This window comes from Arthrobotrys flagrans, assembly GCF_004000055.1.
Source record: "Arthrobotrys flagrans strain CBS H-5679 chromosome Unknown unitig_3, whole genome shotgun sequence".
In the NCBI taxonomy this organism is placed as follows: Eukaryota; Fungi; Ascomycota; class Orbiliomycetes; order Orbiliales; family Orbiliaceae; genus Arthrobotrys; species Arthrobotrys flagrans.
Window position 1 is genome coordinate 1753926 of NW_027137547.1, and position 13481 is coordinate 1767406.

General features: G+C 49.1%; 5 protein-coding genes across 5 annotated transcripts; 2 read left to right on the forward strand and 3 right to left on the reverse strand.

The window, feature by feature from the left end:
- Window positions 1-105: 105 nt before the first annotated feature.
- On the forward strand, window positions 106-1725 carry DFL_001894 (uncharacterized protein; the record flags this gene model as incomplete). Its single annotated transcript, XM_067630591.1, has 1 exon — window positions 106-1725. One exon carries the CDS (start codon window positions 106-108, stop codon window positions 1723-1725), a length of 1620 nt encoding a protein of 539 aa, XP_067493221.1.
- A 440-nt stretch (window positions 1726-2165) lies between these two features.
- Window positions 2166-2777, forward strand: DFL_001895 (uncharacterized protein; the record flags this gene model as incomplete). Its single annotated transcript, XM_067630592.1, has 1 exon — window positions 2166-2777. One exon carries the CDS (start codon window positions 2166-2168, stop codon window positions 2775-2777), a length of 612 nt encoding a protein of 203 aa, XP_067493222.1.
- Window positions 2778-3377: 600 nt separating this feature from the next.
- Window positions 3378-5777, reverse strand: DFL_001896 (uncharacterized protein; the record flags this gene model as incomplete). The annotated part of the gene is made up of 1 exon (XM_067630593.1): window positions 3378-5777. The coding sequence occupies one exon, from the start codon at window positions 5775-5777 to the stop codon at window positions 3378-3380; it is 2400 nt and encodes a 799-aa protein (XP_067493223.1).
- A 553-nt stretch (window positions 5778-6330) lies between these two features.
- DFL_001897 (uncharacterized protein) lies at window positions 6331-10058 on the reverse strand (the record flags this gene model as incomplete). Its single annotated transcript, XM_067630594.1, has 4 exons — window positions 6331-7274; window positions 7338-9702; window positions 9766-9837; window positions 10041-10058. The coding sequence occupies 4 exons, from the start codon at window positions 10056-10058 to the stop codon at window positions 6331-6333; spliced, it is 3399 nt and encodes a 1132-aa protein (XP_067493224.1).
- Window positions 10059-10891: 833 nt separating this feature from the next.
- On the reverse strand, window positions 10892-13390 carry DFL_001898 (uncharacterized protein; the record flags this gene model as incomplete). Its single annotated transcript, XM_067630595.1, has 3 exons — window positions 10892-12754; window positions 12825-13192; window positions 13276-13390. 3 exons carry the CDS (start codon window positions 13388-13390, stop codon window positions 10892-10894), a joined length of 2346 nt encoding a protein of 781 aa, XP_067493225.1.
- Between the last annotated feature and the right edge of the window lie 91 nt (window positions 13391-13481).

Here is a 13481-nt window from a genome sequence, read left to right on the forward strand (position 1 = left end):
TATCGATAGTGTGTAACAAAAAAAAAAGTAAGATTGAATATTATATATTACTAAGTGTATAATATCACTCTCACCCCTCGTAGCCGGGTGTGACTATCCTGCGGCATGATTCCCACGTTGGCACTGAGACGGAATGTCTCTGGGTCGGCCCGCAAATTCATCAGCCGAAGCGCCGTTAATGCTGGTGTCTGCAGGAATAACTGCCGAAGGCTTTTCAACAGCCTTGCGTCTGCCCCTCAGCCGGCTCAAGACCGCCACAGCAAGGCTGTCCGAACAATATCTGGCGTAATACGCAATTTTTACAACCAGAAACAAACATTCCGAATCTCTCACGGCTCGACAAACAGCACAAGACAGTCGACGAAGAGGAACGTTGTTAGCACTGCGGAGTTATCAAATGTATTACATGTGGATAAAGATTCCCGAACGGCGCTTGTGGAGCCAAATGTTCCCATGGATCGGCTTGTCGAGGCTACGCTAGAGCATGGTTTAATACCGCCTGTGGTAATGGAATTCCCTGGCATCACCGTTGGTGGCGGCTACAACGGAACGTCCGGCGAATCCAGCTCTTTCAAACATGGGTTCTTCAACCACACCATAAATTCTCTCGAGATGGTTTTAGCAGACGGTGAAGTCATAACCGCCTCGCCTACAGAAAACTCCGATCTCTTCTGGGGTGGCGCCGGAGCGCTGGGGACCCTAGGGGTGACAACATTGGTGAATCTGCAACTTATCCCTGCAACCAAATACGTCGAGGCAACGTACCACCCGGTATCTAGTGTGCGGCAAGCGACTGAGGCCGTTCAATCTTTTACCGATAATAACTCATCCGACTATGTCGATGGAATCCTATACTCCCAAACCGACGGCGCCATAGTTACCGGGAAAATGACAGACTCTGTTTCAAATCACTCAATACAACGTTTCAGCGACGCTAAGGATCCGTGGTTTTACCTTCACGTCAAAGAAATGTTAGAGAAGGCTCAAGGCGCACCCGTAACCGAAATCATTCCCATCGCCGAATATCTTTTCAGATACGATCGCGGTGGATTTTGGGTTGGAAAAGCGGCATTTGAATACTTTGGGTTCCCATTCAACACTTTCACACGATGGTGGCTTGATGATTTCCTCCACACCAGGATGATGTATAAGGCTTTACATGCAAGCGGGCAGTCGAAGCGATATGTTGTTCAGGACCTCGCGGTTCCTTACGAGAACGTTGAAGAATTCGTAAAATACACGGATAAAAACCTTGGGATCTGGCCGCTGTGGTTGTGCCCGCTTAAACAAAGTCCGGTACCCACCGTTCATCCGTATTCGGTCACCAAGGGTTCAAGCGAGCAGAAGGAGATGTTGAATGTTGGGGTGTGGGGGAACTGCCCTCCTCATCTAGACTTCATAAAAGCGAACAGAGATCTAGAAGCCAAACTGAAGGAACTCGGGGCGATGAAGTGGTTGTACGCGCAGACATACTACAACGAGGAAGAATTCTGGGAGATGTTCGATAAGAAGTGGTATGATTCGCTTCGACAAAAGTATCGTGCGACGGGCCTACCGACAATCTACGATAAGGTTAAGCTTGAGATCGAGGATACTTCCAAAGAAAAGAGGCTCGAAGAGAAGTTCAGGGAAACTTGGCCTCTTAGTGGCTTTTATGGAATAAAAAAGGCAATCGAAAGTGGCCATTATCTCGAGGCTAGGAAGTCGAAGTGGAAGGATTTGTAAATGTTATAATTTAGGCGTTTACGCCGGTGTATGTATGTATGCACATAAACAAAATTTTAGATACAGAACTACCTAGGTAGATAGAATTGTTTGGCTTCGCGGCATCCCGGGTTTCCGATCGCCTGAGGTTTCCACGAAGGCTCATCTTGGTCCCTGGCCAGCGCCAGCCGGTGGTTCAGGAAGGGAAACTGGATTGTTGGATTGTGTGTGTTGTTGTGTTGTGATGGCATCACCAGATGGGATGGGCGTCCGCGCGCAGATACAACCACCCGCGCCAACCTCCTCCAATTACTCCCAGCGCGCCGTTTCTTTCATCTTATCCCAGACCGTCGTAGACCCTTTCCACATCATATCCTCCCTCACAAAGTACCATTTCTACAATCCCTGTTTATCGGAATCATTTTTTCCAGAATCCGTTTTTCTTTTTTTCAATTCAAAAGATGGCTACTACCGCGAAAGGTACAGCGCCAAAGCTGGGCTCTGCGTCGGCTATAAAAGGCGTTCCTGGCGGACCTAAAACTGCCTCAAAAAAAGGGAACGGCGCAACGGCCACCCCTTCGTCAAAGAAGCGCAAGGCTGATACATCGGACGATGAGGATGGTGATGATGAGGAGGAGGAAGAATACTCCAAACCTGCCAAAAAGCCATCCAAAGCATCCAAGCCTACTCCGAAGAAACAAAAGGCTGCCACGCCTCCATCTGAAGATGAAGTAACGGAAGATGAGGAATCCGAACCAAACTTTGAAGAATCGGATTTCTCAGAGGAGGAAGTCAAAAAACCAAAGAAAGATGGCGCTAGAACCCGTGGCCGCGCATCTGCCGTCGCGGCAAAGAAAGAAACAATTAAGAAGGGTCCGCCACCCAAGCGCGCTGCTGCGACAGCCGGCGCTGCCAAAATGCAACAAAAGAAAAAGTTGGATTCCGATGACGATTCCGAGGATTCCGAGGATTTTGATGAAGGAACCGAAGAGGAATTTGACGAATACGACGATGATGACGCGGAGAGCGCTTACACAGAGTCTGAGGTATCTGGTTCAGAATATGGAGCTTGAGGGGGCGGAGGGATTACCTTGTTGCAAATCGAGGAGCGTAGTCAACAATTCGCGTCCTTCAGAGGTCTGGGTGTCGTCTTTTGGGGCCGGGATCTTGCGATATGAATGGAAGTGTATGGGCGTTTATAATGGTGATTCTCTGGCGTCTTTTTGTTTAGGCTTGGTGCTCAAATTAATGTCCTGTGGCGAGCTTGTATTTAATGGTGACATTTGTGTAATCTTAATATGACATGAAGCTGGTCTTGAAAAGAGATTCCGGAAGTGCAGCGTAGGGAACGTCGCAGAAAGAAAAGAAAAAGAAAAGAAGGCCTCCCACGACGCTAAGAAGCAGATATTGATAATAGAGAATACAATTCAGACAAAAACAAATTGAAAAACGATAGCCCCCCGGCTCGCACACTTGCTCCAGAAGACCTCTAAACAAAAAGGGAAACAATGAACCAGCGCAATCGTCCAAGCCCCGCTTCGCTCCCAAAAAGGACGGATAGTAATAAAACATTAGTAGGGTATCTAAGTGGTAAGTATATCTGTCGTAGCAGTTGAGAAATTAGGGTGGTTCGTAAAGCTATACTTGCAATCCCGTGCATCACCTGTAAGGTTTTAGGACCATGCAGGGGCCCAAGCCGCAAGATCCTTCTTTTGCTGCACCAGATCAACTTCTTTTCTGGCTTCTACCAACTCGCTTACCTTCTTCTTGAGATCTTTTCTCAACGTGGTGACCACAGTCTTCTCAATAGTTTGAATTGCCGCCAATTCTTCGAGTCCAACCTTCAATCGCCCGACTGCAACACCAAGGACTCGCCCCAGCGAACTCTTCAACCCGAGTGGTTCCTCCCCTTCCTCTGACTTCTCTCCATCAACAACCAAAACTACCCAACCTTCAAGGCCTCTAAGGGCCATTTCCATTTTCCTCTTTACGCGAAGAACATCCCGCGCATAGTCAACCCCTAGGCCGTCAATCTTCTTCTCATGCTCATCAGGAAGTGAGATCCACTCCTCAAAGATCCGTGTCATCCTTGTGTACTCTCCTTCGTACTGTCCTTTGGCGAACCACCCTAAAACTTTAGAAAGTTGCTCGGAAAGAAGCTGAATAGCTTCTTCAGGGCTGCTTGATAGTTTATCCTTCGGGTGGCCCGAACCTGTATTAAGCATCGCTGATTTCTTCAATACCAATGACAAGGACTGCAGGTCCACTAGTTCTTGCTCCCGACGGTGAGAATCAGCTACCGAGAGGCTTTTATCTCGGATGGCAGAAAACCGTTTATAAAGTTTATCGTGAGCCGATGTTTTGAGGGCGGTGGTCGAGTTGAAGCTTTTAGCGTGAAGGATAGCCAACTGAAGAAGTCTAGTTTGAGCATGGAGAGCCTCGGTGGATTGGACAGATGACGTCGCTAACTGCGGCTGTTGGTGTAACAACGATGCCATTGAAGGCTTTGGCGCAAGTACAGCAGGTTGATACTCTACTTTGAAGGTGTTAAAGCTTGGTTTGGAGGGCTTTGTTGATACCATTGTCGATGTAGTTTTCTTATGGCCACGGACGGGACTTTGTGGCTCTTGGACTGTCTTATGGGTTGTAGCCGTTCGACTCGCGGTCTTAGGGCGGGTGGTCAAGTCCGAACGCACAGAACTAGTATTTGAGGTGGTAGATGCTACACTTTCTGAGCGCATACTCGATTCCGTGTCCGACCCCTTCGAGGAAAAACCTGAAGAGGGGCCCGCTATATGACTAGATGGCGGCCTCGGGCGATTACCACTGACCGTGGGGCGCCGCATACCGGCGGGACTAGGAACAGGTTCGTTTGGACGAGTAGAAGTAGGACGCGGAGGGGCAATTATTCTACCAGAAGCATGTCGAGAACCCTTCGGGAGGGGCAAATCATTCGCGGGTGTCGCGATGCGTCTCGTCTCGGCAGCATTATGAGATACCGCTCTAGGACGCGCACTAGGAATAGAATGTAGAGTGCTCGGCGGTCGTGGTGGGCCCGTAACCTTCCTCCCAACAGTTGATGTTGGTCGTGGATCCATCGGACGAGTTGAAGTCACTCTAGGAGGTAGTTTTGAAGTTGGTCCTACTACATGACTCTGGGTTCTAATATGTGTCCCCTTTCTAGGAGAAGGGGTAGGCACCTGGGATGGTGGGGTTGGTGGCTTGAGAGGGGCTTGGACAGGTGCTTCTACAGTAACAGGGGTTTGATGGGTCGTAGAGGACGCCGAAAATTGGCGTATCAAAGAAGGAGGCGGCGGCGGCATGAGCTGAGAATCGTCCATTCGAACGCTTTCCTTGGGTTGCGGAAGAACCGGCGAGGGTTCGCTCAAGAGACCCAGAGACTTTCGCATTGGTGCAGGTGAAGCCTGTGTTACCAAACTAGCCTGACTATCATACTCCTGGGCCTGACGGCCTCCCAGCCCATCCGGCAAAATATTAAGCGGTTGAGATGGTCGCCGCAAACCCGAGATTTGATTTTTTGCATCCCCAAAGACCTCTTGGTGGTTATCGCTTTCGGCGTAAGATGAAGGCCTAGAGGACGTTCTATGGGAGGTAGGAGATGCGATGCTTGCCAAAGGGTCTCGTTTGGTCCCACCGGGAATTCTTAGATTACTAGCACCTGACCCGTATCCCGGGCCTGCAGAGACGCCTGGTGACCTCATCATACCATCATCAAGCCTCTCAAATATTTTTGCTTTCTCAGCAATTGAGCTCTGGCGCTTGTGGCTGGAATGGACGGTGCTGGCGGACCGTTGCAGGCCAAAACCCGGGGATTTGGGTGCTGATGCCGGAGTAGGAGCAGGGCATGGTTGCGGCGCAAACGAATCGTACGAATTATGATGAGGCTGGAGTGTCGGGCGACTCGGAGAAGGATGCAAAGAGCCGTAAGCGGAGGAAGACACGGATCGTGAATTATGAGGACGATTGGAATGAGAGTTTGCTGGAGTCGGTAGACGAGAGTAGGGCGATGGTGAAGGGGGCGGAATGGCGGACTTTTGGGCCGAGTATGCCATTGTAACGGCTACTCTATGCTGTCCAGGAGGTCGTCCAGTTTACGTTTCTCGCATCAGCCGTCGTGATGATGGTGATTATGAAGGCCGAAGAAGGGAGAGATCGAGACTGATACCGACAGGCCTTAAATAGGAGGCGCGAGGGAGCCCGCTGGCAGGTGGAATATAGCCTGAGGCCAAGCGTAGAAGACAGCTGTGAGGTTTGTTGATGAGAGCGTGGATGTTGCCGGTTGGCTGCATGAGAGTCTCTGCATTGTTCGTCGCTGCGGTTGTCTCGAAGGGGCATGTTCGATGTTGGCCCATGACAACGCACAAAATGCAACGCTCTGCTGTTTCAGACATATGACAGGATCACGGTCAAAAAGTCCACTCTCGGATGATATGGTATTTGTATTTCGAGACCAGTCCTCGGTATATTATGGGGTTAAAGTGACTCTAGATAGCTTGAGTGAACAAGTACTTGTGATCATTTATGGCACATCCCAACTATTTGGGACAGACTAGTTCCGGTCGTCCTGACCCCCTCGATTATATATATGTATAGGTCCTTACTCGTCTATTCTACCGCAGATTCGACTGGCCATCGTCCCGCAGGCCGGCTGCCGTCGCCTCCTACTACTACCTCGATTTCGTCGTCCTCATATTCTTCTTCGTCATCATCTTCTTCGTCATCTTCATCAGCTTCTGGCAGAGGGGGTCGACGCGCAAGTCGACGCTTCTCGAGAATCTCTTCAATCTTTATTCTTTTGCTTGCATTCGCCTCCTCTCCGTCTTCACTCTTCCTTTTAATTCTTCCTATTGACCTTAATCCGGCCTGTTTAGTATTTCCCTCTGCAGCTCTCTCGAATGAGGTCTCGGAGTCCGGATATCCGAACTCAAATCTACAGTTTTCTGCCATGAGGCCCCTAAACCCTTCGTGGGCTTCTGAATCCTCCTTTTGCCGAATATAATCCCACCATATCCCCCTCAAATACAATGAGGCCTCGTAATTTTCCTTCCCTTTGCGCCCATTCAATAGTTCAATTGCTGTTCTGGTCTCCGGCAACCGGCTCGGAATAGTAGGTGCAGTCCACCGCGAGCAATATCCGCAGCACATATGTGCATCACAAGCGAAGCACTTGCACACTGACCAAATGAGCTCATCTTGAAAGAAAGAGATGTTAATCGGGGAAACTTTTGAGCAAAAACAGCACTTGAAGAAGTAGTCGGTGCCGTGATCAATCAACATGGCGTTCCCGGGGAATGTTAAGTCGCTAATGATTCTACGCCTTTCATACATGTCTTCGTGATGGAATGGATTGTTTCTTATTTTGGAAGAAAACGGTAGGCGATTGCATTTTTGAAAATAAAGTTGCGCTCCCCCGATTTTTTTTATATCATCGATCGTTGGGTACTTATCGGGAAAGATTCTGCGTCCTTGTCCTCCCTCTCCATAGAGCAGATCATCTATTTTGGGGTCAGGGTCCGCATACAAATACGACAGATTGTCGTGTCCAATAGCTGTTCCAACATCATTAACTTGGGGTCTATTCCCGAGTATTTAGCGAATATGTGAACACCTACCGTTCTTAGCAGCTACTTGTAGCTCCAACTCAGCGCAGTCGTTACCCGCCTTCTTCAATTCTTCTTCCAGTTCTCTTATTCTATCTTCCAGGGTCGCTATCTTTTTCATTGCTTTACGTCCCCTGTGCCGATATTTTCTCCCGTTTTCTAATGCTTTCTTGAGCAGCTCGTCGGACTGTTCTATAGTCGTGATGGCAGTTTCGAGTTCTTTCTGTGTTATTGGGAACACTGTCTCTGTTCGTTGCTCGGTTTCATTGTGGATTTTTTTGATCCCATCCAACCCTTCGACTTGAGATGGTTTCTCCATACTCGTCCCCTCTTCTACTGTTTTCGGGAACTTGAATGCGGGTGGGGCAGGAGGTGCTTTTTCCTTTTGCCCAGGAGCCCAACCAGTCTCGGACGGAACGAATCCGCTGAGTTGAACCTCACGCAGTGATCCATCACGCTTGAACTGTTCCTGTATTTCAAATGCTTTACCTGCTTGGGCCTTTCTAAGCCCAGGTTGACCATCGGCCTTTGCCCTCTGGTTTTCAACCGACATGCGCTTCATCAAGCTCCTATCGCGGCTTTTTGACGAGCTTGACTTCGAAACTAATGGTTGAGGCGGGTCTGCACCCTTCTTGGTTCCTGTACTCCGGACCGCGGTTCCCGACTTTTGTGGAATGTATTCATCCTCATCCTCTTCTCCCTCTTCGCTTCCGGATTGATTGTTGTTCTTGCTGCCGTTGTTGTCATCATTGTCAGATCCAGATCCGGCTCCGGTCTTATTTTCTCCTTCTTCTCCCCCTTCACTTTCAATTTCTTCCTCCCCGGCGTCCTCATTCTCGCTACCTTGGTCCGCGCCGGTATTAGAAGTCACTTCTTCTCCTCCTGCTTCCTCTGCCCCCTCATTATTTTCTTCATCGTTATCCACAACCTGTTCGACTTTCGTGGGCTTTCTCCCACGTCTTGGCTTTGACGTCTCATATTCCTCTTCTACGTCCGAAGAACTGTTATCAGGTTTAAAGGCTCCCTCATCTTCATTCTTCTGCTTTCTTCTCTTATTTTTGGGGGCAGCCTGTGGCTTTCCTTGTTTCTTGGGTGCTGGTTTCTCTTTTTCTTCCTTGTCCCCCTCTTCTTCGCAGCTTGATTCCTGCTCTTTCTTCGGCTTCCTCCCAGCACTCTTTCCCTTTGTAGTCTTGGGCTTCTTAGATGGAGTTCTATCACCTTCGTCGCCACTGTCTTCAAATTCACTCTCATCATCTTTATCTTCATTATAGTTCTTCCCCTTAGGCCTCTCTCCCTCGCTCTCTTCACTTGACAAAATCCTCTCATCCACAACTTCATCGACCTGTACATTCCTCCCCTTCCCCTTCCCTTTCCCCTTAGTGGCTTTCTTCGCTGGGGTTTCAACCACTTCGCGACCATCCAACGGACTAAAGCTCGTAGAATCATACCACCCCCAGCTTCGATGTGTATTCCCCGTACTCTTACCGGTTTTATACAACCCCGAAGCTTCGAGCGGTACGATTGGTGTCTTTAGGATGCTCTTAACCGGTCTACGAGGTTCAGTTTGTGGGAAGGCTTTCGTATCTTCCTGTGGCTGCGCTTTCCTAACCGTATTTTGGGAACGAGTTACAGCTCTTCGAAGTCCTGCGGTTGGAGTAGTTGGCACTGAAACCGGTACCTCGACGTCTTCCATCTCAACATCCTGAGTTGAATCTGCAATTTCGGGTACAAATTGGATTTCTTCGAAGATGACACTTCGATTGTCATCTTCGTCCTTTGCGGAAGTTTGTTCCCAGTCCTGTTTGTAGTTCCGAAACAACTTCGTCTTCTTATCATAAAACAATTCACCAGATCGAATAACCCCCTCGGTTTGCCAAATCCCCCCTTGTTCGTACACTTTCTTCGCCGTATTCGGTCCCCCGGTCTTGATCGTTGCCGTTTTCCACTCCGTCTCATCGGGAGGGAGAATAGAAATGGGCACTGGAGTAGAGCTCGCAAGTGGCGGTGGGGAATCTTCCGGAATCCCATTGTGATCCATGATGATGGAATTTTCTCGTCCCTCTAGATCACCGGGACTCCAATTCGTCTTTAGCATACCCTCGATGATGCTTCTATGCTGTGGGTTTATGTTTTCCGGGAATCGAATGTTGCTTTTCGAGTGATGGTGGTGAGAACCTGAGGTTTGGAAGCTGATTCCAAGTGCGTCGAAGGCTGGGGTTAGGCGGGTTGAGAGATGAGATGGATTGATTGGAGTTTCGATGTAAGATTTTGAAGGGGTTTCGTCCGTGGGGTGGAAGACGGGTGGGATTGAACCCAAACTTGCACGGTTGTGACCGTACGGTCGTAGGTGTGGTGAATCACGAAGTGGATCGAGAGACTGTACGAAGTCACCATGTTAAACTACTATCAAATTCCTGCTAGATTTAATGGATATGCATGCTTGCCGGTGGAATATCCTCCTGGTTGGCAACAGATGCCATGCTCTCACTTCGAAAGTCCTTATCGATATCGACTAGATGATTATCCTTTTCACCAGTGGTAAAGAAACTGGATATTTGAATATCCCACGAGGGGTATACGACGGTTCAAATGTATTGCATACAGTATACGTATTCGACAAGAAGAAGAAGTATAATACGGGATATGTATATCGGAGTAGAAATGTAGGAAAGTTGACAAGATGCTGGAGTCCAGAACGCAAATCTGGAGACTTACCGCCAAAGACCAGAACATATATAGGAAGAGGATCCCAAGATCGCTCTAAAACTCCGAATGGAATACCCAAAACGACCAAAACCCACTCGAACGATCAATGGAATAAAGAAATCTACCATCTTCACGCCTACGACAACACAAAAAACACAACATCCCACACGCTCCTTCGGATATTCGCGAACGAATCATGAATCCAATCGCAATCGGTACCGATTAATGCTTGCATTGAAAAGAGAGGACGGGGTAGTGACCAATGAAAAGCCACAGGTGCCCCTCCTCGAAAGGCATGCAAAGACATGTCGTCGCGTGGTGATTCTTTGTCTCTGCTTTGTTGGCAGTCGTTCCATGGACCCAACAAGTTATTGTGTTTGGTCCCAGTCTCAGACATTGTTCACAATGACCTGAGGCTAGCGGACAACATGCCGACGCTAAGGATATCGTTTTCGGATTCATCATTGAGATAGTAGTACGATAACCACACAAGGAGGGGATAAAGACTCGTTTTCGGTAGAAGTACAATAATAGTTAATCATGCAAGGTGCTGGCTAAGCAAGATAGAAAAAAAAATCAAAAGCATCATGAACTCAGATAACAGCGTACAAAAAGCATGACGACGATGATAGAACATCTTTGTAAGGCATAAAAGTTGAAGCAATATAACTCCATAATGTGGGTGAATGATGAGCATAGAAATGTATGTGCAAGAAGGTGTGTGTGTCTTGAACGAGAAAAGTCGCTATTTTTTAAAAAAGTTGTATATGGGATGGGATGTTGGGGCAAGTTCAAAGAGAGGAGGAGGGTTGTATTGCGAGGTTGGCGGCGAAGCCCTCGCATACGCGCTCACCTCAGTTCTATGTGTAGGCTTGGGGGATTTCGTCGCCGCTATAGTAATTATTGTACTCGTGTGTTTCCCTTCTCTGCCGCCTCCTCTCCCTTCTAGCCTCGCGCTCTCGCTTTAGCTCTTCCTGGTCGGTCATCTCCCGATCTGATTGGCTATCCGCGCCCCTTCTTCTCTCCTCTCTTACTTGGTAATCGTTGTCCCTTCTAGTCCGGTCTGCGCTCCGACTACTCTGTCTACCGGATGGGCCGGGACTAAAGGCGCTAGAATCTGCACTAGCGCGCTCCCTATTAGGCATTCGCTTAATAGTTGTAACGGTTTTACCCCCATCCTTTTTCTTGATTCGAACTTGAAGGGCCGCTTGTGGAATATAGTGCTCCTGTGTCTTCTCTGATCCAGTTTCACTACCGCTGGTCACGGTCTGAGGTATTCTGTAAGACCTGCTACCTGAAGGACGGTTGTGATGTCCGATAGACAATTCAGAGTCACTGGGATCTTCCGGTGGAATGATAAACCCTAGTCCCTTAGGCCGCGATTCCGAGGAATCTTGTCTGCTATGAGTGCGGGTTGAAGTAGCCGGGATAGGTGGTCGAGGTGGTATTCCAAGAGCAGGAGGGTTACCGAAAGGAGGGGCAGGGGGAGGTACACCTGTGAATGCGGGTTGATCGCTGTGAATATTGTGGGGATCATATCCAGGCGCACCGGGGTGTCCAATTGGCAGCCTATGGTTGCTGTAGTTGTTATAGTTGTTCTGAGCCGGTGGGGGTGCTTGGAGTCCGCCTGTTGCCGGCATCGAGTTGATTCGTTCGGCAGGCCTTGGGTCCGTGAAGTATGAGTCTGTGACGCTGGATGCTGAATGTCTCCGATCCCTGTGATGTGCCGCAGCCATACCGGCGGCAGCTCCCACGGCGGCAGCATCGGCGCCTCGGCTACCAAGTCCTCGCCTGGAAGGGCTTCCATCTCTTCTTCTGCTCTCGTCATCATCTTCGGAGTCCGAATAGTCCTCAGTATGAACAGCAGACATGCCCGACTCACGATTACGCCTACGCCTGTCGAACCAGCCGCCATCGCCTGTCAAGCCACCTTTCTTAAGCTTCTTAGGTGAAGCGCCATCGTCGGCGCCCTTGTTTCTCTTGAAAAGACTAGCGAAGAAACCTGGCTTCGCGTTAGGAGATCCCGGGCGTGTATCGACGCCCCTCTTTTTGGCACCTGCCGTCATCAAGCCACCTAGTAAACCAGCTTTGACGGCCCCTCCGTGAGAATTCCTTGGGGGCGACATCCTGGATTCCACATCCTCGGTGTTGGTATACCCTGTGCCAGTTGTATATCCGGTACCATTCGTATATCCCGTGCCGTTGGTATAACCGGTCCCATATGTATACCCAGTGCCGTTGGTATAACCGGTCAATTCCGTGCGGTTATATCCTCCATTGACCTCGGAGTTGGTAACCCCGACACTGGAAGCGTAACCTGCGTGCTGACGCCTTCCCGGTGGTGGTCGATAGCCGGGTCTGCTGCTGAGCTCACTTTGATCGGCTGTCATATCTTCTCTGGCAGCATAGTGATCCTTCACTTTCTTTGCGACCAGAAATCCGAGGCCAATTTTAGCTAGATTCCCGGCCGAAAAGAATCCCTTGTGTTCATTATGCCCATGTTTCTCAGAATTCTGATAATCGAATGCTGTTTCCGTTGTTACTGTTGCTGTACCATGTTGCCTACCCCGATAGAACTCGGATGTAAAATACAGCATCAAAAGGAGGAAAACATAGACAGCATATAGAATAAAGAGCGATAGAGGGGAGCCATAGAGCGTGAGGCCAAGGGGTATTTGTGCAAGACTAAGCAGCCACACAGCCCGCCCGAGCCACCGATGGAGCTAAATATCACTTGTTAGCATCAATCGAATATACAGATCCTGCGAAGAAAAAGGAAGGGGTCTATCTCACCATGGTCCTGAGAGGAAGATGCGGAGTAACCTTAAATTTACCCCTATGATGCACAATGGCCCCAAGCAATACCTGCACCCAGACGGCGACATAGATAGTCAATCCAATGATATGATGTGGATTGGTCCATGCTCTCTCTTTCCCAGTTGCAGATACACCACAGGCGAACCCGATACTTAGGAAAAGAAGGGTCAAACAGTTGGAAAATATATGAGACCGGATAGCCCGCCTGGGGTTTCGATATGCCCTAAATCTAGCCTGGAAGATGGCAAATGGAAGGAACAGCAACACGGCCAGGCACATGAACACCGCGTGGACAACGATCAGTCTGTAGTAATTAGTGTCGCCTCGGTGCCGGGCTCCTTCGCCTATAATTCAACATTCGTATTCATTAGATTCGAACTCATATTAATATGTTTTTGATATAGGATTGGTTATAAGTTGTAAGTACCATTTAGTCGCATATCATGGAATGGCAGCCCGATCAGAGGCGGGAGGACATAGGCATTCACATCGACAAAGTAGACGCCATCGCGATAACCACGCGGCCCGTTGTTGTCCGCCATGGCGACGGATCGGCCTCAGCTGTGTTGGGCGGTCGACAGGAGACGTTGGGAGTCGTTGTTGGCGTGGTGATTAATATGTATTCGAGATTAA